Genomic DNA, 27185 nt, shown 5'->3' with positions numbered 1-27185 from the left:
CACGCCGCACTTATTTGTGCGTTAACAGCCCACCCCACCTCCAGATCATTATTGGGGGGCCTACAGATGACACCCACCAGCGTCTTCCTCCCTTTGCTGTTCCTAATCTCTACCCACAACGATTCCACCTTCTGCTCCTTGGCTCCAATATCATCCCTCGCTACCACCCTGATGCTATCCTTAATCATGATGTGGGAATGCCGGCGTTGGACTGGCGTAAACACAGTAAAAAGTCTGACAACACCAGGTTTTAGTCCAACCGATTTATTTGATAATACTCACAAACTTTCGAGGGGACTGCCTCTTCGTCAGGTGAATGGAGAGTTCTGGCCTCAGACAGAGCATATAAAGCACAGACAGTTTAGAGATTACTGATTAAAATGCGAATCCTTACACCTAACCTGCTGTTCAAGACCTGAAGTGGCTGACAATGTGAGTGGAAGGAGCACTGATCACAGGTTACAGAGATGTGTATTGTCTCCAGACAGTACAGTAAGTGAGGTTTTGCAAACTCAGGCAAGTCACGGGGGTTACAAATAGTGCGACATGAACCCAAGATCCCTGTTGAGACTGTCCTCATGTGTGCAGAACTTGATAGTGCGGAACTTGGCTATCAAGTTCCGCACACGAGGACGGTCTCAACAGGGATCTTGGGTTCATGTCGCACTATCTGTAACCCCCGTGACTTGCCTGGGTTTGCAAAACCTCACTTACTGTACTGTCTGGAGACAATACACATCTCTGTAACCTGTGATCAGTGCTCCTTCCACTCACATTGTCAGCCACTTCAGGTCTTGAACAGCAGGTTAGGTGTAAGGATTCGCATTTTAATCAGTAATCTCTAAACTGTCTGTGCTTTATATGCTCTGTCTGAGGCCAGAACTCTCCATTCACCTGACGAAGAGGCAGTCCCCTCGAAAGTTTGTGAGTATTATCAAATAAAATCGGTTGGACTAAAACCTGGTGTTGTCAGACTTTTTACTGCTATCCTTAATCAGCAGAGCTACGCCCCCCCCTTTTCCCTCCTGCCTATCCTTCCTAAACACTTGATACCCCTGGACATTCAGCTCCCAGTCCCTGTCACCTTGCAGCCACGTCTCTGTAATGGCCACCAGATCATATCCATTTGTGTCGATCTGCGCCACCAACTCATCCACTTTATTCCGAATGCTTCGCGCGTTCAGATAAAGCACCTTCATCCCAGCCTTCACCTGGACCTTATTTGCTGGAACGCCACCAACCATACTCACGCCCCTTACTCCCTCTATTATTGGGACATCCTCGGCCTCTATCCTTACCTGTACCGATTCCTTAACTTTAGATCCCGTAATGTCACCAACCCTCACACCCTCCCTCCCCCCCCAATTAGTTTAAAGCCCTGTCTACAGTCCTCTTTACACGATTAGCCAGCACTCTGATCCCAGCACGGTTCAGACCACCCCATCCCACCTGAACAGGTCCCACCTACCCCAATACTGGTGCCAATGCCCCATAAATTCAAACCCATTCCTCCCACACCAATCCCTGAGCCACCCATTCACTTCCTTAATCCTATCAACCCTACGCCCGTCTGCACTCGGTTCAGGCAGTAGCCCAGAGATGACCACCTTGTCGGTTCTACTTTTTAATTCCATTCCCAGCTTTTCATACTCCCTCCCCAGATCCTCAGTTTGCATTTTGCATACGTCGTCGGCACCCACATGAACAACTACGACCGGATTCTCACCCTCCCACTCCAGGTTCCTCTGCAGCCCAGATGTGACATCCCGGACCCGAGCACCAGGCAGACAACACACCCTTCAAGTTATATTAAAAGAGTGGCTTTTAAATACTGAAATGCAAGAACACCTATCTCAGGCTGATGCCTACACTAAGAATGTGGCTGCTCAGTCTACTACCTTGGTACTTGATTCACCATCCAGGCTGGCTGTTGTGACAAAACATGTTCCATCATCACTACTTGAAGACAAGAAAACCATGTCACAGGGAAATGTTTCATTCTCCTTCGTCATCACAATGTCTCCAACCTGTAGGAATATTTATTTAAGTTTAGTTATTAGTGTCACAAGTAGGCTTACATTAACACAGCAATGAAGTTACTGTGAATATCCCCTAGGCGCCACACTCCAGCTCCTGTTCAGGTGCACTGAGGAAGAATTTAGCATGGCCGATGCACCCTAACCAGCAAGCCTTTCGGACTGTGGGAGGAAACCGGAATACCCAGAGGAAACCCACACAGACCACTGGGAGAACATGCAGACTCCACACAGGCAGTGACCCGTGGTCGGAATTGAACCCACGTTCCTGGCGCTTTGAGGCAGCAGCGCTAACCACTGTGCCATCATGCCAGCCATTATCACCATTAATAAAAGGAAAGTCTGCACTTCGTTCTCACCAACCCCCTCCACACCATCTTTAAGACATCCCACTGTCCCAATATACATCTAAATATTTATTTACCCTCAATTTTCTGCTCTGTTTTTGAACCACTTTGCCATCCTGGATGATGTGGACAGGACATTGATTCACTGCATTATCTGCTTTATGCCGAAGCCAATCTTCATAACCCTGTCGACAGACATTGAGCAGAATAGGTTAGAATGTCAATTGGTTGAATGTTTTATTCACCCACTGTGTAAACTCAGAAAATCAACTTTGATCTTACTTTGACAAAATCGAATATATTCAGGACAATAAGCATCAAATTTCAATTTAAGGCACTGTACAAAGTGTTCAGTAACAATCAAGGACACAATCTATTATGGTAGTGCACCGTGAGGTTCATATTGCGCTATCCAAATCTGACTCACCCACACAACTCTGCCCCAATCTCCCAATCTAGAGCGCATCCAAAATATTTAGTTTTTTGGAACTTCTCTCTCCAGTGTTCATGGAAGCCTTTTTCTCATGTTTCAACATACTGGGAGCTGCTGCTGGACCCTGAGAACCTGCCCCCGTTCAGTCAGGTCTCAAGGTGAATCCCTATGTAGATCAGCATTCTGCACCCTCTCTTTTCCTTCTCTATGAACAGCATGCTTTGTCTGTACAGTGCATAAGAAACAATACTTTTCACCACATACTAATATATTTGACAATAATGAATCAAACACAGTGCCCCTGATTATATGTGGTGCAATTTCCACAACAAAATATTCCTATTTAATCTGTAAGTTATCAGGAGCAAAAATTTTCCAGGATTACCAGTATCAAAATTATATTATTTAATCACAAAAATAAAAAACATTCAAAACACTGACTACTCTCTCTGGAAACACAAGTATAAAGCAGTACAATCACAGCAAAAGGAAGAGACATTCAGCCCCTCTATTTCTTCCTGGGAATAGAGGAATCAAAATTCAAAAATAATTTGGAAATCAAAATTATTCAGTTGTGATAATCCCTTAATAACTGAAATCCCATTCAGTTTGATAAGGGATTATCAGTGACTTTAATTCCATTTATCCACCTTGTTAATAGCTTTCCCTACGCGACCAACTTCCCTCTGTCTGAAATAATACTTCCTTTTTCATTTTAGATAGCTGTTCTTTCTCACTTAAACTTTTCCTTGTGATCTGTCTCTATGGAAAAGGGGAAGTTAGAGAAGGGTAGAAAACAATTTGAAAAAAGGCAGCTGTACCTGTTTAATTGCAGTCACAGTGATTACAAAGAAAAGTGGAAGGCCACTGGTTATTGGACTGGTTGGTGTATCGATGATCAACTGAAAATAAAAAGAATAAGAACATAAGAACATAAGAAATAGGAGCAGGAGTAGGCCATCTAGCCCTTCGAGCCTGCCCCGCCATTCAATAAGATCATGGCTGATCTGTCGTGGCTCAGTTCCACTTTCCCGCTTTCTCTCCATAACCCTTAATCCCCTTGCCTACCAAAAACCTATCTACCCGTGTCTTAAATATATTTAGCAAGGTAGCCTCCACCACTTCAACGGGCAGAGAATTCCAGAGATCCACCACCCTTGGAGTGAAGAAGTTCCTCCTCAACTCCGTTCTAAACTGGCCCCCCCACCCCTTATCTTGAAGCTGTGCCCTCTAGTCCTGCTGTCCTTTCTGAGCGGGAAGAACCTCTCCACCTCTATCCTATCCATCCCTTTCATCATCTTAAACGTCTCTAAGATCCCCCTTCATCCTTCTAAACTCTACGAGTATAAGCCCAGTCTATTCAGCCTCTCTTCATAGCTCAACCCCCTGAACTCCGGTATCAGCCTAGAGAACCTCCTCTGCACTCCCTCCAAGGCCAAAATATCTTTGCACAAGTGCGGCGACCAAAACTGCACACAGTACTCCAGCTGCGGCCTCACCAGTGCCCTGTACAGTTGCAGCAAGACCTGCCTACTTTTATATTCAATCCCCCTCGCTATGAAGGCCAGCATCCCATTCGCCTTCCTGACCACCTGCTGCACCTGCAGACTGGGTTTTTGCGACTCATGCACAAGGACCCCCAGGTCCCTCTGCACCGTAGCATGCTGCAGCTTTTCGCCCTGTAAGTAGTAGTCCTTCCTACCATTATTCCTACCAAAGTGGATAACCTCACACTTTCCAACATTATATTCCATCTGCCAGGTCCTCGCCCACTCGCTCAGCCTACCTAGATCCCTCTGCAGACTTTCTATACCCTCCGCACAATTTGCTGTTCCACTTATCTTTGTGTCATCAGCAAATTTCGACACCTTACACTCGGCTCCCTCCTCCAGATCATCTATATAAATGGTAAATAGCTGAGGCCCCAGCACCGATCCCTGGGGCACTCCACTAGTCACCAACCGCAAATCCGAAAATAGCACTCGTTGACACCCACTCTCTGCCTCCTATTTGACAGCCAATCCCCTATCCACGCTAACACCTTACCCCCAACTCCATGCCCCCTAACCTTCTGTAACAACATTTTGTGCGGCGCCTTATCAAACGCCTTCTGAAAATCGAGAAACACCACATCCATCGGTTCCTCTCCATCCACCACACTAGACACATCCTCATAGAATTCCAATAAATTCATCAGACATGACCTCCCCTTAAGATTGTAGTAATCCACTGTAAAAGAGCTCAGTTTTAAAGCTATTTCATCACTTATTGCTAAGGTAAAATAAGCAGATAGAACTGCCTGATAACTGAATATTCGATACAACTTGTTTTATATCGATTCATGGGACAGAAGCAATGTTGCTTATACCTGCATTTAGGAAGGGCGTGGTAAATACTGTTCATGACCTGCTACAATGTGTACAGTGAAAATATACAAAGTGCTGTCCAGAAGGGAATTCAAGCACGTTTGACTTAACTACAGTGTAGGAATAGTAAAACAATTCCGATTCAGGATCATACGTAACTTGGAGGGGAATTGTGCTGAGAGGGGACACATTGGAGGGATCTTGTAATGAGGCATTATGGGTGGAGCTCAGGCTTTGGAAGGGAGAAATCACAATGTTAGGAGTGTATTATAGACCTCCCAACAGCCCTCAGGAGACAGGGCAACAGTTAAATAGAACACAGAACACTACAGCACAAACAGGCCCTTCAGCCCACTAGTTGCGCTGATCACTTCTGTACCTACTAAGCCATAGACCTATCTATAACCCCCAATCCCATTAGATCCCATATACTCATCCAGAAGTCTTTTAAAAGACCCCAGCGAGTTCGCCTCCACCACCACCGATGGCAGCCGGTTCCATTCACTCACCACCCTGAGTGAAAAACTTACCCCGAACATCTCCTCTGTACTTGCTTCCCTGCACCTTAAATCTGTGTCCTCTCGTAGCGACCATTTCAGCCCTGGGAAATAGCCTCTGAGAATCCACCCTATCTATTCCTCTCAACATCTTATAAACCTCTATCAGCTCGCCTCTCAACCTTCGTCTCTCCAGGGAGAAGAGTCCCAGCTCCCTCAACCTATCTTCATAAGCCCATCCAGGCAACATCCTTGTAAATCTCCTCTGCACCCTTTCAATAGCTTCAACGTCCTTCCTATAGTAAGGCGACCAGAACTGCGCACAGTACTCCAAGTGGGGTCTGACAAGGGTCTTATAAAGTTGCAGCATTACCTCCCGACTCCTAAACTCAATCCCTCGATTAATGAAGGCCAGTACACCATACGCCTTCTTGACCACATCCTCCACCTGCGAGGCCAATTTAAGAGTCCTATGGACCCGGACCCCAAGATCCCACTGCTCTTCAACACAGCTAAGACTCCTACCCTTGATGTTGTATTCCTTCATCCCATTGGTCCTGCCAGAATGGACCACTACACATTTATCTGCGTTGAAGTCCATCTGCCACTTCTCCGCCCAGTCTTGCATCCTATCTATGTCCCGCTGCAACTTTTGACATCCTTCCAGACCATCCACAACCTTCGTATCGTTTGCGAACTTACTAACCCATCCCTCCACTTCCTCATCCAGGTCATTTATGAAAATGACAAACAGCAAGGGTCCTAGAACAGATCCCTGGGGCACTCCACTGGTGACCCATCTCCATGCAGAAAAACACCCATCCACAACCACTCTCTGCCTTCTGCAGGCAAGACAGTTCTGGATCCACAAGGCCAAAGCCCCCTGGATCCCATGCCCTCTCACCTTCTCAAGAAGTCTTGCATGGGGGACCTTATCAAACGCCTTGCTGAAGTCCATGTAAACCACGTCTACCGCTCTTCCTTCGGCAATGTGCTCAGTCACATTCTCAAAGAACTCAACTAGGCTCGTAAGGCACGATCTGCCCTTGACAAAACCATGTTGACTATTTCTGATCATTCTAAACTTTTCCAAATGCTCATAAATCTTGTCCCTCAGAAGCCTCTCCATCAACTTACCAACCACTGGAGGTCAGACTCACCGGTCGGTAATTTCCCGGGCTATCCCTGTTCCCTTTCTTGAAAATAGGAACCACATCCTCAATCCTCCAGAACCTCTCCCGTCTCCATTGACGACGCAAAGATCATCGCCAGGGGCTCTGCAATCACTTCCCTCACCTCCCACAGTAACCTGGGGTACATCCCAACCGGTCCCGGCGACTTGTCTATCTTGATAGAGTTTAAAAGTTCTAACACATCCTCTTCCTTAACATCCACATACTCAATCTTTTCAGACTGCCGCAAACCTGTCGTACAACCTCCCAGATCACTTTCCACCGTGAATACCGAGGCAAAGTACTCATTAAGCACCTCTGCCATTTCTTCTGGTTCCACACAGACTTTTCCCCCTTCACCTTTTATAGGTCCTATCCCTTCTCTTCTCATCCTTCTACTTTTCACATATTTGTAGAACGCCTTGGGATTCTCCTTACTCTTACCCGCCAAGACCTTCTCATGACCGCTTCTGGCTCTCCTAATTTCCTTTTTAAGCTCCTTTCTACAAGCCTTATATTCCCCTAGATCCTTAACATCTCCTAGCTCTCTGAACCTTTTATACACCTTTCCTTTCTTCCTGACTAGGTTCACCACAACCTTCGTGCACCACGGTTGCCCTAACAAAACCTCCTCGTCAGTTGTAGTCAGATACTGAAGAGCTGTAAAAATAAAGCTGTAAAAATAAAGAAGTTCCTCCTCAACTCCGTTTAGAACGGAGTTGAGGAGGAACTTCTTCACTCAAAGGGTGGTGAATCTCTGGAATTCTCTGCCCATTGAAGTGGTGGAGGCTGCCTCGCTAAATATATTTAAGACGCGGGTTGATGGGTTTTTGATAAGAGAGGGGATTAAGGGTTATGGGGAGAGGGCGGGAATGTGGAACTGAGCCACTTCAGATCAGCCATGATCTTATTGAATGGCGGGGCAGGCTCGAAGGGCTAGATGGCCTACTCCTGCTCCTATTTCTTATGTTCTTTAACTTCCCCTAAATTGATTGGGAATTCCTTACAGCCAGGGGCTCGGACGGACAGCAATTTGCTAAATGTCTTCAGGAGGGCTTTTTGATGTAGTATGTTGACAATCCAACCAGGGAGGGGAATGAGCCAGGCCAGGCCAGGCAATCAATGTTTCAATGGGAGCATTTTGAGTTTAGCGACTGTAATTCCATCACATGGAATAGTCATAAGGATCAGAATGGTCCTGGGGTGAGGGCCAATCCCATCCAAATTAGACAAACTGGGAATGTGGATTGGGAGAGGCTATTCGAAGGCAAATCCACGAATGACATGTGAGAGGCTTTTAAAGACTAGTTGATTGAAGTGCAGGATAGGAATGTCCCCACAAAAAATGGAGGCTGGAAATGGCAGGATTCAGGAACCATGCATGATAAGGGAAATTGTAAGCTTCATCAAACAGAAAAAGGAAGCATATGATAGGCCTAGGCGTGTTAAAAACTGATGAAGCTCTTGAGGACTATAGTACGAAGGAACTTAAACTTGGAGCTAGGAGGGCTAAAAGGGGCTGTGAAATGTCTTTAGCAAACAGGAACAATGAGAATCCAAAGGCTTATTATGCATATATTAGGAGTAAGAGAGTAACAAGAGAAAGAATAGGCCCACTCAAGGACAATGAGTGGAGACACAGGAACATAGAACATAGAACACTACAGCGCAGAACAGGCCCTTCGGCCCACGATGTTGCGCTGACCAGTTAAAAAACAATGACCCACTAACCTAAACCAATCCCTTTCCATCCATAAACCTATCCACGGATCTCTTAAACGCCCCCAAACTAGACGCATTTACAACTGCAGCAGGCAGGGCATTCCAATCCCTCACCACCCTCTGGGTAAAGAACCTACCCCTGACATCCGTCCTATAACTACCCCCCCTTAATTTAAAGCCACGCCCCCTCGTGCTAGCTTTCTCCATCCGAGGAAAAAGGCTATCCACCCTATCTAAACCTCTAATCATCTTATATGTTTCAATAAGATCCCCTCTTAGCCGCCTTCTTTCTAGCGAAAACAACCCCAAATCCCTCAGTCTCTCCTCATAGGACCTCCCCTCCATACCAGGCAACATCCTGGTAAACCTCCTCTGCACCCTCTCCAAAGCCTCCACATCCTTCCTGTAATGTGAGGACCAGAACTGCACACAGTACTCCAAGTGCGGCCGCACCAGAGATGTGTACAGTTGCAACATGACGCTGCGACTCCTAAATTCAATCCCCCTACCAATAAACGCCAAGACACCGTATGCCTTCTTAACAACCTTATCTACTTGATTCCCAACTTTCAGGGATCTATGTACACATACACCTAGATCCCTCTGTTCATCCACACTATTCAGAGTCCTCCCGTTAGCCCTATACTCGACATATCTGTTATTCCTACCAAAGTGAATTACCTCACACTTCTCCGCATTAAACTCCATCCGCCACCTCTCGGCCCAGCTCTGCAACCTGTCTAAGTCTCCCTGCAAACTATGACACCCTTCCTCACAATCTACCACACCTCTGACTTTGGCGTCATCAGCAAATTTACTAATCCACCCAACTATACCCTCATTCAGATCATTAATAAAAATTACAAACAGCAGTGGCCCCAAAACAGATCCCTGAGGCACACCACTCGTAACCGAACTCCATGACGAATATTTACCATCAACCACCACCCTCTGTCTCCTATCTGCTAGCCAATTCCTGATCCAATTTCCTCGACTACCCTCAATCCCATACATCTGCATTTTCTGCAGAAGCCTACCATGGTGAACCTTATCAAACGCCTTACTAAAATCCATATATACCACGTCAGCTGCCTTACCCCCATCCATCTCTTTGGTCACTTTCTCAAAAAACTCAATAAGGTTAGTAAGGCACGACCTACCCGCTACAAAACCATGCTGACTATCTCCAATCAATTCATTACTCTCCAAATAACTACAAATCCTATCCCTAATAATTTTTTCTAAAACCTTGCCCACAACAGAAGTAAGTCTCACCGGTCTATAATTCCCGGGGAAGTCTCTGTTCCCCTTCTTAAACAATGGGACAACATTCGCTAACCTCCAATCTTCCGGTACTACACCAGAGACCAACGACAACCTGAAGATCAGAGCCAGAGGCTCTGCAATCACCTCTCTTGCCTCCCAGAGAATCCTAGGGTAAATCCCATCCAGACCAGGGGACTTATCTATTTTCAAACCCTCAAGAATATCCAGCACATCCCCCTTATCAACTGCAATACTGTCTATTTTACACCCCTGCAACCCAGTGTCCTCCTCAGCTATATTCATGTCCCCCTGCGTGAACACCGAAGAGAAATATTGGTTCAATGCCTCTCCAATCTCTTCTGGTTCCACACACAACTTCCCTCTGCTGTCTGTAACTGGCCCTAATCTTGCCCTAACCAACCTTCTGTTCTTGACATACCTATAGAACGCCTTAGGATTCTCCTTAATCCTATCAGCCAAAGTCTTCTCATGTCCTCTTTTAGCCCTTCTTAACTCACTCTTCAACTCCCTCCTAGCCAATCTAAAGCTTTCTAGTGCACTACCTGAGCCCTCAAGTCTCATCCGAACATAAGCCTCCTTTTTCTTTTTTTTTCAGGGAGTGAGTGAGATCCTTAATGAGCACGAAGCAGATTTTTTTTTTTACACAGAGGGTGGTGGGCGCCGAGAACTCGCTGCTGGGGGAGGTATTATGGGGAGAAAGCGGGAAAGTCGAACTGATCCACTTCAGATCAGCCATGATCTTGCTGAATGGCGGGGCAGGCTTGAAGGGCTAGATGGCCTACTCCTGCTCCTATTTCTTATGTTCTTATGTTCTTATTGGAAGCAGATACAGTGATGACTTTTAAAAGGGGCACTTTGACAAATACACGAATAGGTTAGGAATAGAGGGATATGGTCCCCGGAAGGATAGGGGATTTTAGTTAAGTTGGGCAGCATGGTTGGTGCAGGCTTGGAGGGCTGAAGGGCCTGTCCCCGTGTTGTAATTTTCTTTGTTTAGTACTTTGTATTGGTATTCACCGAGGAGAAGGACATGATGGATGTTGAGGTCAGGGATAGGTGTGTGAACGCCCTAGAGAATATCAATATATCAAAAGGAGGAAGTGTTGTGTATCCTAAATTGAATTAAGATAGACAAGTCCCTGAGGCCAGATAAGATCTACCCCAGGTTACTGCAAGAGGCAAGGGAAAATTTAGCTGGGGCCTTAACAGGTATCTTCAATTCCCTTTTGGCCACAGGCAAGTTCTACAGGACTGGAGAATAGCCAATGTTGTCCCCTTGTTTAAGAAAGTAAATAGGGATAATCCAGGAAATTATAGGCCGGTGAGCCTGACATCAGTGATGGGGAAGGTTTTGGGAAAGATACTGAGGGACAGGATATATGCACATTTGGAAGAAAATGGACTGGTTAGTGACAGGCAGTATGGTTTTGTATGGGGAAGGTCACATTGATTGAGTTTTTTTGAAGCGGTGACAACGATAATTGATGAGGTATGGCCTGTGGATATAGCTTACATGGACTTTAGTAAGGTGTCTGACAAGGTCCCACATGGCAGACTGGTACAAGAACTAAAATCACATCGGATTCGGGGTGGGCTAGCAGAACTGCCTTGGTCATAGAAGACAGAGTAGCAGTGAAAAGTGTTTTTCAGAATGGAGACCTGTAGCTAGTGGTGTTCCGCAGGGATCAGTGCTGAGACTTCTGTTGTCTGCAGTATATATAAATGTTCGGAAGGAAAATGTGGGTGGTCCAATTAGCAAGTTTGCAGGTGACACGAAGATTGGTGGAGTTGCTGATAGTGCTAGGGATTGTCAGAAGATACAAGATTATAGATCGATTGGAGGCTTGGGCACAGAAATGGCAGATGGAGTTTAATCTGGACAAATGCAAAGTGATGCATTTTAGAGAATCAAATATAGGTGCGAATTGTACTATAAATGGCAGAACGCTTAGGAACATTAACAAGTAGAAGGATCTGGGCGTGCAGATCCTCTGTTCCCTAGAAGTGGTAACACAGATGGCCAAGGTGATAAAGCAGCATACGGCATGCTAGTTTTCAATGGCCAGGGCATTGGGTACAAGAGTTGGGAAATCATGCAGCTATATAAAACCTTGGTTAGGCTGCATTTGGAGTATTGCGTGCACTACCAGAAAGATGTGGAAGCTTTGGAGAGAATGCAAAGAAGGTTCATCAGGATGTTGCCTGGTTTCGAGAGTATCGAGTGTGAAGAGAGGTTGAATAAACTAGGATTATTTTCACTGGAAAGATCTGATAGAAGTCTACACAATTATGAGAGGCATAGACAGGGTGGATCGTCAGAGGCTTTTTCCCAGGGTGCAACTGTTAATTACAAGGGAGCACAGGTTCAAGGTGAGAGGAGAAAGTTTAAGGGAAAAGTGCAGAAGTTTTTCATGCAGAGACTGGTGGGTGCCTGGAAGGTGCTACCGGAGGAGATGGTGAAAGCAGGCACATTAGCAATATTTCAAAGGAATCTGGAAGGGTACATGGATAGGGAAGGAATAGAGCGATATGGAGAAGTTTTTTTCAGTTAAGTTCGGGCATCATGATCAGTACAGGCTTGGCGGGCCAAAGGACCTGTTCCTGTGCTGTACTTTTCTTTGTTCTTCGAATTTGCAGGTGATGCCTTGCACTTGCTGTCTTTGTTCTTCTGGATGGAAATGCTCCTGGGTTCAAGAGGTGTTATTGAAGGGGATTTGGTGAGTTGCTTCAGTGCATCTTTTAGCTAATAGATACTGCAGCACCGTTAGGATCCCTGAACAGAAACCTGGCTCAAAAGATCATAATGATTTTTTCTTTGTTTTATCAAACATGGAGGAACAAGGTCACAGGACCTAATTAGTTTTAAGCAATGAGAAAGAAAAAACGTGAAGCATGAAAAAATTGGATTATAATACAATACTCTTTTGCTCCTCCTTCAGTTTAATAAACATACACAGGTTTTAAAAGTGGGTGGCATGGTGGCAGAGTGTTTCGTGAATGTAAAGAGATTACAGATAGCTCCAAGAAAGATAGGATGAAAATAGGGAAAAATAGCTTGGTAATAGTAGGGGACTTTAATTTTCCCAACATTGACAGGGACAGCCATAGTATTAGGGACTTGGCTGGAGAGAAATTCGTTAAGTGTATCAGGAGGAAATTCTCATTCAGCAGGTGGATGGCCCTATTGGAGAGGGGGTAAAACTTGACCTCCTCTTGGGAAATAAGGAAAGGCAGGTGACAGAAGTGTTAGTGAGGGATGAATTTTGGACCAATGGCCATAATTCCATTAGTTTTAAAGATAACTATGGAGAATGATAGGTCTGTCCCAAAAGTTAAAATTCCAAATTGGGATAAGGCCAATTTTGATGGTATTAGACAGGAACTTCCAAAAGTTAATTAGGGGAGTCTGTGGGAAAGCAAAGGGATGGCTGTTAAGTGACACACTTTCAAAAGCGGGTTAACCAGGGTTCAGGGTAAGCACATTCCTCTTAGAGTGAATGGCAAGGCTAGCAGAAATAGGGAACCCTGGATGAAGGAGGAGGCATATGACATGCACAGGCAACTGGGATCAAGTGGATCCCTTGAAGGGTATAGAGGCTGTTGGAGTAGAGTTAAGCAAGAAATCGGAAGGGCAAGAAGGGGACACGAGATTCCTTTGGCAGATAAGGCAAAGGAGAATCCAAAGAACTTCTACAAATACATAAAGAGCAAAAGAATGACTCAGAAAAGAATAGGGCCTCTTAAGGATCAACAAGGTCATGTGGATCCACAAGAGATGGTGAGATCCTAAATCAATACTTTTCACGTTATTTACCGTTGAGAAAAGCATGGATGTTAGGGAACTTGGGGAAATAAATAGCGATGTCTTGAGGAGTATACATATTACCGAGAAGGTAGTGCAGGAAGTCTTAAAGCGCTTCAAGGTGGGTAAATCCCTGGGACCTGATGAAATGTATCCCAGGACATTGTGGGAGGCTAAGGAGGAAATTGCAAGTCCCCTAGCAAAGATATTTGAATCATTGACAGCTACATCTGAAGCGTCTGAAGATTGGAGGGGAGCAAATGTTGTGCCTTTGTTTAAGAAGTAAAGTTTAATTATTAGTCACAAGTAAGGCTTACATTAATATGGCAATGAAGTTACTGTGAAGTTCCCCTAGTCACCACACCATGGCAGCTGTTCGGGTCAATGCACCTAACCAGCACGTTTTTCAGACTATGGGAGGAAACCGGAGCACCCGGACGAAACCCATGCAGGCACGGAGATAACATGCAAACTCCACACAGACTGTGACCTAAGTTGATGTTATAGAGGTCTGTCAAATAATGAGGGGTGCAGATAAGGTAGATAGTTAACATCTTTTTCCAAAGATAGGGGAGTCTAAAACTAGAGGGCATTGGTTTAAAGTGAGAGGGGAGAGAGACAAAAGGGTCCAAAGAGACCATATTTTCACTCAGAGGGTGATAAGTGTTTGGAACGAGCTGCCAGAGGCAGGTACAACTTTTTCTTTTAAAAAGCATTTAGACAGTTACATGGGCAAGATGGGTATAGAGGGATATGGGCCAAATACAGGCAATTGGGATTAGCTTAGTGGTAAAAACTGGGCACCGTGGACAAGTTGGGCCGAAGGGTCTGTTTCCAAGCTGTAAACCTCTATGACTCGATGACTCTATGACATGGTACTGCTGCCTCACAGCATCAGAGACCCGGGTTCAATTCCAGCCTTGGGTGATCATCTGTATGGAGTGTGTACAGTCTCCCCATGCCTTATGTGAGTTTTCTCCCAAAGTCCAAAGGTATGCAGGTTACATGGACTGGCCATGCTAAATTGTCTCTTAGTGGCCCAAGATGTGTAGGTGAAGGGGGATTAGCAGGTTAAATACAAGGGGCTACAGGAATAGGGCTTGGCCAAGCTTCCCTGTCAGAGAATTGATGTAGACACAATGGGCTGAATGGCCTTCTTCTGCATTGTTGGGTTTCTATGATAATATAAATAACAAAGTATACTTGAAGCATCTGTAGGTTGATTGGTGAAGGTGAGATCAAGTAGGTTTCTTCCTCTAGGCTTCTGCAGAAAATGCAGATGTATGGGATTGGGGGTGATCTAGGTAATTGGATCAGGAATTGGCTAGCAGATAGGAGACAGAGGGTGGTGGTTGATGGTAAATATTCGTCATGGAGTTCGGTTACGAGTGGCGTGCCTCAGGGATCTGTTTTGGGGCCACTGCTGTTTGTAATTTTTATTAATGATCTGGATGAGGGTATAGTTGGGTGGATTAGTAAGTTTGCTGATGACACCAAAGTCGGAGGTGTGGTAGATTGTGAGGAAGGGTGTCATAGTTTGCAGGGTGACTTAGAAAGGTTGCAGAGCTGGGCTGCGAGGTGGCGGATGGAGTTTAATGTGGAGAAGTGTGAGGTAATTCATTTCGGTAGGAATAACAGATGTGTTGAGTATAGGGCTAACGGGAGGACTTTGAACAGTGTGGAGGAGCAGAGGGATCTAGGTGTATGTGTACATAGATCCCTGAAAGTTGGGAATCAAGTAGATAAGGTTGTTAAGAAGGCATACGGTGTCTTGGCATTTATTGGTAGGGGGATTGAATTTAGGAGTCGCAGCGTCATGATGCAACTGTACACAACTCTGGTGCGGCCGCACTTGGAGTATTGTGTGCAGTTCTGGTCCCCACATTACAGGAAGGATGTAGAGGCTTTGGAGAGGGTGCAGAGGAGGTTTACCAGGATGTTGCCTGGTATGGAGGGGAGATCCTATGAGGAGAGGCTGAGAGATTTGGGGTTGTTTTCACTGGAAAGAAGGCGGCTAAGAGGGGACCTTATTGAAACATATAAGATGATTAGAGGTTTAGACAGGGTAGATAGTGATAGCCTTTTTCCTAGGATGGAGAAAGCTAGCACGAGGGGGCACGGCTTTAAATTAAGGGGGGGTAGTTATAGGACTGATGTCAGGGGTAGGTTCTTTACCCAGAGGGTGGTGAGGGACTGGAATGCCCTGCCAGCTGCAGTTGTAAATGCGCCTAGTTTGGGGGCGTTTAAGAGATCTGTGGATAGGTTTATGGACGAAATGGGATTGGTTTAGATTAGTGGGTTAGTGTTTTTTTTTAAAAAGCTGGTCGGCGCAACATCATGGGCCAAAGGGCCTGTTCTGCGCTGTAATGTTCTATGTTCTTGTGTTGGTTCACTCACTGCTTGCTGCAGATCTTGATAAATCTACATTTCACTTTGATCAAAATGTACAGTTTATCAAAGACTGAAGTCACATTTTGATAACAGAATGTTTCATACCTGCACGAGGAATATGATGAGGAAATAAAAATTCGCAATTCTTCTGAACTGTTCAAACAAGTTCTTCGGAATGAAGTTCCAGAAAGTATACTGTATAGGAAAAGGAAAAGGAAGTCATTGAAAGGGAAGCAATAGGAAGGAACATTAACTCCACATTCACACTGTGCCAGGTGTAAAATGTGTTAAAATATTCTCTTTCATCAAAATAGAATTTTCTTACTACATTCTGCAATTGTCGGGTTCAAGAAAATGGAAAGTGTCCAATTAGAAGGCCAGCGAATATTAATTAATGAGTAAATACACAGGACACAGCAAATACATAATACCTATAGCCTATAAGTGACTCCTGCCCAATGTAGTAGATTGTAAATTGCACTTTGTAATGGTTTAACACAGAGTTTCCCAAACTTTGAGCTGTGGAAACCCTCATGACCTCCCAAAAGCATTACAGAATCCAATAATTCTCATAACGCTGATTCCTTTTTTGCCACAAAATAGGTACAAAAACTGAAATCAAATATAACCAAGTCTTTTCTAGCTATAACAATGCATTTTTTTAAATTAATTTTTGGGACATGGGTGTCGCTGGCTGGTCAGCATTTATTGTCCATCCCTAGTTGCCCTTGAGAACGTAGTGGTGAGCTGCGTTCTTCAATTGGCGCAGTCCATGTGCCAAGCTTCTTAAGTGTTTGTGGAGCTGCACCTATCCAGGCAAGTGGGGAGTATTCCATCACACTCCTGACTTGTGCCTTTTAGATGGTAGATATGCTCCAGGAAGTAAGGGAGTGAGTTAGTCGCTGCAGGATTCCTAGCTTCTGACCTGTTCATGTAGCCACTGTGTTTATATGGTGGTCCAGTTGAGTTTCTAATCAATGGTAACCCCAAGGATGTTGACAGTGGGGGATTCAGTGATGGTTATACCATCGAATGTCAAGGGGCAGTGGTTACAGTGTCTCTTATCGGTGATGCTCATTGCATGGCACTTGTGTGGCGCGAATATTACTTGCTACTTGTCAGTCCAAATCTGGATATTGTCCAGATCTTGTTGCATTTGAATATGGACTGCTTCAGTATCTAAGGAGTTGTGAATGGTGCTGAACATTGTGCAAACATCAGCGGACATCCCCACTTTTGATCTCATGATGGAGGGACAGTTATTGATGAAGCAGCTGAAGATTGTTGGGCCTAGGACACTACTTTTAATTTGATAATAATTGAAAAGAATTTAAAAACTCTGATTAAAACTATATAAGTTTTATTATATGTCATTTTTAATGGGAGGAATGATGCTGGAAAGCTGATTTTGATATCAGTCACAAATATCTATCTCTCTTTCACATTCACACACACGGGAAAACAACTTATACCAAAATGTTTGGCAATTGTCTCCATCAGTCACCATCAATTTGTGCATTTTCCATGGCAATATCTCTACCAGATTATACTTGCCAACCAATCAGCATTTCCTTCTTTTATATATAAACTGTTGTTTACCCTTAATACTGCCATTCTTGCTCAATGTCCTGATGAGTGCAAGACTAAAAGTTCTCACATACCTCATTTTCAGCAATACTCAAGTTCTATATTACCAAATGCTACGACGTGACAGGCGGTAATTGCCGGGCTGCCAAAATCCCAAAGAAATTTGCAATTTGCATTTTAACTTAAGAAGGTATCTGCACTGAAGTCAACAGCAGAAATTTCAAACCACTCTTGGAGATTATAAATATTAAATTTAAATATATGTTTTGAAAAAAGAATATAAAATCTAAAAACACAAAAATATTTAAACAGTTAATGGTAGGTTTAGAAACATTCCCCAAAGGATTTCTGCTTTGTCAAACTCAAAGCTAAACACCTCTTTTAGACAAAAGTCCACAAAGATCGTTTCAATCAAAATTACCACAAACATCCACTGTTGCCACAGGGTCCTTCAGGGTGGCTGCGAGCTGTTTTCAGCTCATGCTTTTGAAGGTCTCATGATCATATCTACTATAGAGCCTTCACTCTCTCTCTTGAAATAGGTTTTTCCTTTTCATCTTTAAATTTATTGTTTTTATATCTCTTTGGAAATTCTCTTTCCCAGGACACACAATTACTTTTTTTTTTAAACGGCTACTACTTTTGGGTAAAAATAAACTTAATGCTTCGTTTTATGTATCTACGATTGCGATCAATTATACAGTTTTCCTTCTGAAATACAATAGTTAATTATGTTATCATCCTAATGCAAATTTCCATTCATGCTGCTCCCTAGTATTCCATCTTATTCCTGCTCATCTCCATTTCTAAATACTTGTTTTAAAATTAACTCCTTTTTGATGTTCAGATATTTTAAGAAAATGTATAAATCGCAACAGGAGAAAATAAATTAACCTGTTCTTTCTCTTAAAAGGCTTTGCTGCTGGGTTATTTTAAATTTCTCATTCCACGGGTGAAAAAATACACAGTAGCATACAAGTACAATGTTCACAGATAACTTTGGCGAATACCTTCTGATGCATTCAGTACACTGTGTGTGATCTGCTTGTTGCACTGTATGGACCTTTTAAGATTGCTGCACAGCTTTGTATGTAGGTATCTTAAAGACAATGTTGTTTAAGCATGCCCTGTTTGTTCCAGCCGTGTTAGCTTCTGCTTTGCTGCACAGCTACGCATTCGTGCAACTAAAAAGGAACAGTTTTGCCAACAAACACCAATTTATTCTGATCCCACTTTCTAGAACTTGATCCATAGCCTCATATGCTATGACATTTCAAGTGCTCATCTAATTGCTTCTTAAATGTTGAGGGGGTTCCAGCCTCATCCCACAACATAAGAACATAAGAAATAGGAGCAGGAGTAGGCCATCTAGCCCTTCGAGCCTGCCCCGCCGTTCAATAAGATCATGGCTGATCTGTCGTGTCTCAGTTCCACATTCCCGCCCTCTCCCCATAACCCTTAATCCCCTTGCCTATCAAAAACCCATCAACCCGCGTCTTAAATACATTTAGCGAGGCAGCCTCCACCACTTCAACGGGCAGAGAATTCCAGAGATTCACCACCCTTTGAGTGAAGAAGTTCCTCCTCAACTCCGTTCTAAACCGCACCCCCCCCCTTTATCTTGAGGCTGTGCCCTCTAGTCCTACTGTCCTTTCTGAGCGGGAAGAGCCTCTCCACCTCTATCCTATCCATCCCATTCATCATCTTACACGTCTCAATGAGATCTCCCCTCATTCTTCTAAACTCTAACGAGTACAAGCCTAGTTTATTCAGCCTCTCCTCATAGTTCAACCCCCTCAACTCCGGTATCAGCCTAGTAAACCTCCTCTGCACTCCCTCCAAGGCCAAAATATCCTTGCACAAGTGCGGCGACCAAAACTGCACACAGTACTCCAGCTGCGACCTCACCAGTGCCCTGTACAGCTGCAGCAAGACCTCCCTACTTTTATATTCAATCCCCCTCGCTATGAAGGCCTGCATCCCATTCGCCTTCCTGACCACCTGCTGCACCTGCAAGCTGGGTTTTTGCGACTCATGCACAAGGACCCAGAGGTCCCTCTGCACCGTCGCCTGCTGCAGTTTTTCGCCACGTAAGTAATAGTCCTTCCTACCATTATTCCTACCAAAGTGGACAACTTCACATTTGACAACATTAAATTCCATTTGCCAGTTCCTGGCCCATTCGCCCAGCCTATCTAGATCCTTCTGCAGACTCTCCACACCCTCCGCGCAATTTGCCGTTCCATCAATCCTGGTGTCATCAGCAAATTTCGACACCATACACTCGGTTCCCTCCTCCAGATCATCTATATAAATGGTAAATAGCTGAGGCCCCTGCACCGACCCCTGGGGCACTCCACTAGTCACCAACCGCCAATCCAAATAGCACCCGTTGACCCCCACTCTCTGCCTCCAATTTGACAGCCAATCCTCTATCCACGCTAACACCCTATCCCCAACTCCATGCCCCCTGACCTTCTGTAATAACCTCGTGAGGCACCTTATCAAATGCCTTCTGAAAATCAAGAAAGACCACATCCACCGGCTCTCCTCTATCCACCGCCCTAGACACATCCTCATAGAACTCCAATAAATTCGTCAGACACGACTTCCCCTTAACGAAACCGTGCTGCGTCTGCTCTATCAAACAATTCTCCTCAAGATGCCTCGCTATTTTCTCCTTGATCACGGATTCTAACATTTTACCTACAACAGACGTTAAACTAACCGGCCTATAATTCCCTGCCTTTTGCCTGGCACCCTTCTTAAACAACGGCGTAACATTAGCCGTTTTCCAATCTTCCGGCACTTCCCCAGAATCCAGCGAGGTTTGGAAAATAATCACCAAGGCATCCACTATCACCTCTGCCATTTCTTTCAGAACCCTTGGATGCATTCCATCCGGTCCTGGGGACTTGTCCACAATCAGTCCCTCCAGTCTGTCAAGCACCACCTCTCTAGTAACAGTAATGACATTCAGGCCCTCCACTCCTATCATCTTTCCATCGCTAACACCCGGCAAATTATTCACGTCCTCCTCCGTGAAGACCAAAACAAAAAAGTTATTCAAGACCTCAGCCATTTCCCCATCCCCTACCACTAAGTCCCCCCTCTCATCCTCTAAGGGTCCAACGTTCATCCTAGCCAGCCTCTTCTTTTTTATATATTTATAAAAACTCTTACTATCCTTTTTTATATTAAGCGCTAGCCCAGCTTCATAGTTTATCCTATCCTTCTTTATCAACTTCTTTGTCATTCTTTGTTGACATTTAAACCTCTCCCAATCCTCTTCTGGCCCACCACTCTTAGCTACTCTAAACGCATCCGCTTTTAATTTAACACTTTCCTTTACCTCCTTCGTTATCCATGGCTGATTATCTCTCCTCCTACGATCCTTTTTAACCAACGGAATAGATTTCTGCTGAGCACCAAGAAAGATGTCCTTAAAGATCCTCCACTGTTCCTCAGCAGACCTACCTTCCAACGTGCTCCCCCAATCAACATTCGCCAATTCCTCTCTCATCCTACCGTACTCCCCTCTGTTCAAACAAAGGACACATGTCGGGGAACCCACTTTCTCCTCCTCCATCTGCATCAGAAACTCCACCATACAGTGATCACTCTTCCCAAGAGGATTCTTCACCACAAGGTCCCTAATTCTTCCCGCCTCATTACATAACACCAGATCTAAGGTAGCTCGCTCTCTCGTCGGCTCCAACACACACTGTTCAAGGAAACTATCCCGGCAGCATTCCAAGAACTCTTCCTCAAGCCCACCGCGTCCAACATGGGTCGACCAATCAATATGTAGATTGAAATCCCCCATAATTATCACCCTCAGGATGAAAAAAACTTTTCCTCACATCATCTCTAAATTTCCTGCCCCTTGTCTTAAATCTATGCCCCTGCTTACTGACTCCTCTGCTAAGAGAAAAAGTTCCTTCCTATCTACCCCATCTACGTCTCTCATAATTTTGTACACTTTAAATCAGATCCCCTTCAACCTTCTTGGAGCTAAGGAAAACAACATCAGCCTAACCAGCCACACTTCTGAATATGGAGTGCCCCAGGGGTCGGTGCTGGGGCCTCAGCTTTTTACCATTTATATAGATGATCTGGAGGAGGGAACCGAGTGTAGGGTGTCGAAATTTGCTGATGACACCAAGATTGGGGGAACGGCAAATTGTGCGGAGGGTGTGGAGAGTCTGCAGAAGGATCTAGATAGGCTGGGCGAATGGGCCAGGAAATGGCAAATGGAATTTAATGTTGGCAAGTGTGAGGTGGTCGACTTTGGTAGGAAGAATGGTAGGAAGGACTATTACTTACGGGGCGAAAAACTGCAGCAGGCGACGGTGCAGAGGGACCTCGGGGTCCTTGTGCATGAGTCGCAAAAACCCAGCTTGCAGGTGCAGCAGGTGGTCAGGAAGGCGAATGGGATGCAGGCCTTCATAGCGAGGGGGATTGAATATAAAAGTAGGGAGGTCTTGCTGCAGCTGTATAGGGCATTGGTGAGGCCGCAGCTGGAGTACTGTGTGCAGTTTTGGGCGCCGCACCTGCGCAAAGATATTTTGGCCTTGGAGGGAGTGCAGAGGAGGTTTACTAGGCTGATACCGGAGTTGAGGGGGTTGAGCTATGAGGAGAGGCTGAATAAACTGGGCTTGTACTCGTTAGAGTTTAGAAGAATGAGGGGAGATCTCATTGAGACGTATAAGATGATGAATGGGATGGATAGGATAGAGGTGGAGAGGCTCTTCCCGCTCAAAAAAGACAGTAGGACTAGGGGGCACAGCCTCAAGATAAAAGGGGGGCGGTTTAGAACGGAGTTGAGGAGGAACTTCTTCACTCAAAGGGTGGTGAATCTCTGGAATTCTCTGCCCGTTGAAGTGGTGGAGGCTGCCTCGCTAAATGTATTTAAGACGCGGGTTGATGGGTTTTTGATAAGAGAGGGGATTAAGGGTTATGGGGAGAAAGCGGGAAAATGGAACTGAGCAGCGACAGATCAGCCATGATCTTATTGAATGGCGGTGCAGGCTCGAAGGGCTAGATGGCCTACTCCTGCTCCTATTTCTTATGTTCTTATGAAATGTTCCAACCCAGGTAACATCCTGATGAACATCCTCAGCACCCTCTCTAGTGCAATTACATCCTTGTTAGTTAAGGATCTATCTACCTCTGCCTTAAAAATATTCAATCACCGAATCTCTACTGCACTCTGTGGAAGAGAATCCCACAGACTCATGGCCATGAGAGGAAACATCTTTTTCCTCACAGCACCAAGGACCCATTTTCAATTCCAGTCTTGGTGACTGCCTGTATGGAGTTTGCATGTTCTCCCTGTGTGTGTGTGGGCTGCCTCCGGGTTCCCCTCTCAGTCCATAGATGTGCAGGTTAGGTGGATTGGCCATGCTAAACTGCACCTTAGTGTCCCAAATTGTGCAGGTGAAATGGATTAGGGGTTACTGGTGAGGGTATGAGACGATCATTGCACGGGAGGGAGGAAGGGTAGCAGCGAATTGGGAGGTTCACCAAGTAGAGAGGAGCTTGGAAGGAAAGCAATGAGTAAGAGGCGAGATGTAGGACAGTGGTAATGTCACTGGACTAATAATCTAGAGAACCAGTGGGTTCAAATCTCATCACGGCAGCTGGTGGAATTTGAATTCAATTAATAAATCTGGAATATAAAGTTAGTCCTAGCAATGGTGAATATGAAGCTACCAATTGTTGTTGCTAAAAATCCATCTAGTTCACTAATGTTCTTTAGGGTAGAAAATTGGCTATTCCTGTCTACATGTGACTCCAGACTCACAATATGTGTTTCCCTCAGAGATGGCACTGCAAATCATTCAGTTCAGGAGCAATGAAGGATGGGCAACAGATGTTGACCTTGCCAGCAATGCCCACATCACATGAAAGAATAAAATTGGCAAGTAGCAGGATGGCGGTGGCAAGCAATTGAGCATGCTCAGTAACTACACGATAACAAAAGTGGTGGCAGCAGTATTAGGGTATATAATTTACTAAGCTTGCTCAAATAAAAACGTGCTGTTCAAACACACTTTAAATGCAAGATGCCTATACTAAATTACTCAAGGAACAGAAAAAAAAGACTTTACCTTTGAAGACACAATCCTGTTATCAGGATACCTTTGCAGAATGTATGCATCTGTGCCAAGAGGGGGTTCACGGTGCCCAATGTAAACTGTCCGACTATCCACCCAGTTCTCTTCTCCAACACACTAAACAGAGAGAGAGAAACAATTATTGTCTAAAACTGCACACAAATAATTATCAGACTAGTTTAGTAACTATGCGAACTAATCACTGGGGAGTTTTCGAAAGTGAAAGTTACTAAGTATTTACTGGAGAGAGTTTCAATGTTACAAAGTATTCACTGGAGAGTTTTAAAGTTAGCTACTTCAAAATCAATTTAAAGCTTTCATAGTGGAAATCATACCATGGCCCTCAATTCAGGAATGCGACAAATAGCCTGAAGAAATTTCAAAGTTAAATCTCCACGTGGACAGGGAGATGGTGACCTTAGGTCAATCATGGAGTGCCCAGGTTTGGCTTGGCTGCATCAATTCTAATTTGGGGGTACCAAATGTATGGTCACCTACCCAATACCTCTTTCTCCAGATTAGTTCTTTAGCTAGCATCGGATCTTAGAACGAGCTGCTAGAAGATGAGAGTCTATCGAGCTTTTATGGCCTCACTCATCCCTAAACTGTAAAATCCCACCCATGGTCAAGGGGCCACCCCATGTTCCAGTCCATGCCCACTCCAATTCCTGTGGCAAGCGAGGTGGTAAAATTCCAGTCATGATGTGTTCAAGCCATTACCCCTCAGCAGGGCGCATTTGGGCCAGAATACCTCATTGCTGTAATGACAGTTTGTTATAGAAACATAGTAGGAGGAGGAGGAGGCCATTAGGCCCTTCGTGCCTGCTCCGCCATTCATTATGATCATGGCTGATCATCCAACTCAATAGCCTAATCCAGATTTCTCCCCATAACCTTTGATCCCATTCACCCCAACTGTTATATCCAGCTGCCTCTTAAATACATTCAATGTTATATTGTTATATAATTCCTACCTTCTTGAATAAGTTGTACGAACAATTATTCCCGCAATAATTTCCTTAAGGGCAATAAACCATATTGAATTGTTCTAGGTTTGTACCGATGTGAAATATATTATAGTCCAAATGCCAAGTTGGCCAGCTCATTTCAGGAAAAAAATTTACAAATACAAGGTGTTGCAACTTCACTCTCCAGCAACGCAGGGACTTTAAAAGACTGAAGTGTTATTGGCAAGAATTTTACGGAGCAGTAGTACCTGACCCGAAAGAAGATACATCATGGCAAGAGGATGTGTGCGCGCGTCCCAACATCATTGCATTCTCATGCGATATTACTGTTGCCGGGCGCACGTGGGAGTTGGATGCACCTCTTCCAACAATTAGTCAACCACTTAAGGCAATTAACAGAACAATTGAAGGCAACTTTATGTTGCTGGTGTGATTTGGTGACTGTCACACAGGCAGGATGCCATTCTGTTTTTTCACGATTCTCATCCAAGAGTGGGATAAAAGGGGCCTCGAGTGTTGACTGTGTGAATGGTTCGGAGTTCAGGTGAGAATTCATATCTGTTGTTTTTGCTGAAGTGTTTGCTTTATTCGCTTTGCTTTGAGAAGTCTTTTGTTTTGTCAACTCTCCTGGATCATTTCTATCGCTTGCAGCCAGCCTTCAGTGCATGAGGCCAGTATGCTGTGCAGTGCAATAGATGGGGATTGTGTATAACTGCTGGTTAGACCTCCTCTGAGGAGGAAGAGGGGCAGAAGGGAGGCCAGAGTCTCCAGGCAGTGATGCAAGGCAAAGACCTGTGGAAGAAGAGGTTGAGAAGGACTTGGAGAAAAGCTGCTATCCCGCTGCCAGAACAATCCAGAAACCTCAACATATTGGAGGCAAGGTGATGCAGGGGGCTGCGCCTCTCTGAGGATATCATCGTGCAGAATGATTGGGCTAGATAGCATCTCCAACTCTGTGGCCTGGACACCTAATGCCAATGGATCTGAACATCATAGCAGCCTCATTTTGTTTGCATCCGGATTATTCCAGGAGTTAATGGGAGATCTGTCCCAAATCAGTTGTCCATAATTGTATCAAACTCATAACCAACCCTCTGATCAGACAGGTTCTCACATTCCTTCATTAGTGGACAGACCAAGCCAGCCAGGCTGAGTGAGCCAGACATTGCAGCTACTATTGAGTTCCCAGCCTCCAGGGTACCACACAACACACTGGGTCAACTGGATACCTTCACAAATAGAAAAGGTTATCACTCTATGAAGATGCAGATAGTAAGACCCAAGTGTGCGCAAGGCACCCTGACAGTTCCCACAATGTGAGTGGACAAACATGGAAAGTAGTGAAAGATGTCATCGACAGTGCTATCAAGTGGCGTTTACTCAGCAATAACCTGATAAGTTTTGGATTTTATCACATGTACATAGCTTCTGACCTCATTACAGCTTTGTTTCAAACCTGAACAAAAGGGGTAAGAACATAAGAAATAGGAGCAGGAGTAGGCCATCTAGCCCTTCGAGCCTGCCCCGCCATTCAACAAGATCACGGCTGATCTGACGTGGATTAGTTCCACTTTCCCGCTCTCTCCCCATAACCCTTAACTCCCTTGTCTATCAGAAACCTACCTACCCGTGACTTAAATATATTTAGCAAGGTAGCCTCCACCACTTCAACGGGCAGAGAATTCCAGAGATTCACCACCCTTTGAGTGAAGAAGTTCCTCCTCAACTCTGATCTAAACTGCCCCCCCCCCTTTATCTTGAGGCTGTGCCCTCTAGTCCTGCCGTCCTTTCTAAGCAGGAAGAATCTCTCTACCTCTATCCTATCCATCCCCTTCATTATCTTATACGTCTATAAGATCCCCCCTCATCCTTCTAAACTCCAACGAGTCCAGACCCAGTCTATTTAGTCTCTCTTCCTGGTCCAACCCCCTCATCTCTGGTATCAGCCTAGTGAACCTCCTAACCTACGTGAGGTCACAGTGATTGCCCTTGGCATCCCTGAAGGTGAAAAAGTAAGTTAATAAGGTGGTGAAAAAGGCATATGGCACATTCCTTTATCAATTGGGGTATTAGAGTACAAAAGGTCACGATGGAGTTGTTTTGAACTTAGAAGCCACAGCTGGAGTACTGTGTGCAGATGTGGTTTCCACATTATTGGAAGGATGTGAATGTAGTGGAGGGGGTGCAGAGGAGATTCATCAGATGCTGCCTGGTATGGTATGTTATAAACAGAGGTTGTATAGGTTTGGGTTGTTTTCTCTGGAGCAGAGAAGACTGAGGGGTATGGATAGGGAGCAGCTGGTCCCCTTAGCTAATGGGACGCAAGTTAAAAGTGAGAGGTGGGGGACAGAGGGTGATGACAGTCTGGAATGCACTGCCTGGGAGGGTGGTAGAGGCAGGATGCCTCATGTCCTTTCTAAAAAGTACTTGGATAAACACTTGGCAAGATGTAACATTC

The 27185-nt window shown here is 44.8% G+C and overlaps 1 protein-coding gene across 10 annotated transcripts in view; it reads right to left on the bottom strand.

Annotated features, from left to right (window-relative positions):
- The window catches only part of atp11a (ATPase phospholipid transporting 11A), a 204229-nt gene that overhangs the window by 161209 nt on the left and 15835 nt on the right, over positions 1–27185 (bottom strand). For all 10 annotated transcript variants that reach the window (XM_080182682.1, XM_080182686.1, XM_080182687.1 and 7 more), the window contains exons 2-6: positions 23754–23876; positions 16159–16248; positions 3638–3718; positions 2461–2568; positions 1899–2027 (exon numbers count right to left, since the gene is read on the bottom strand). In XM_080182682.1, the coding sequence (XP_080038808.1) occupies positions 1899–2027; positions 2461–2568; positions 3638–3718; positions 16159–16248; positions 23754–23876 (531 nt within the window). The remainder of the gene's footprint in view (positions 1–1898; positions 2028–2460; positions 2569–3637; positions 3719–16158; positions 16249–23753; positions 23877–27185) is intronic.

Source organism: Carcharhinus amblyrhynchos, unplaced genomic scaffold (genome assembly GCF_965287045.1).
Source record: "Carcharhinus amblyrhynchos unplaced genomic scaffold, sCarAmb.v2.hapA scaffold_80, whole genome shotgun sequence".
Lineage (NCBI taxonomy): Eukaryota > Metazoa > Chordata > Chondrichthyes > Carcharhiniformes > Carcharhinidae > Carcharhinus > Carcharhinus amblyrhynchos.
This window is presented reverse-complemented; position numbering and strand designations above follow the sequence as displayed.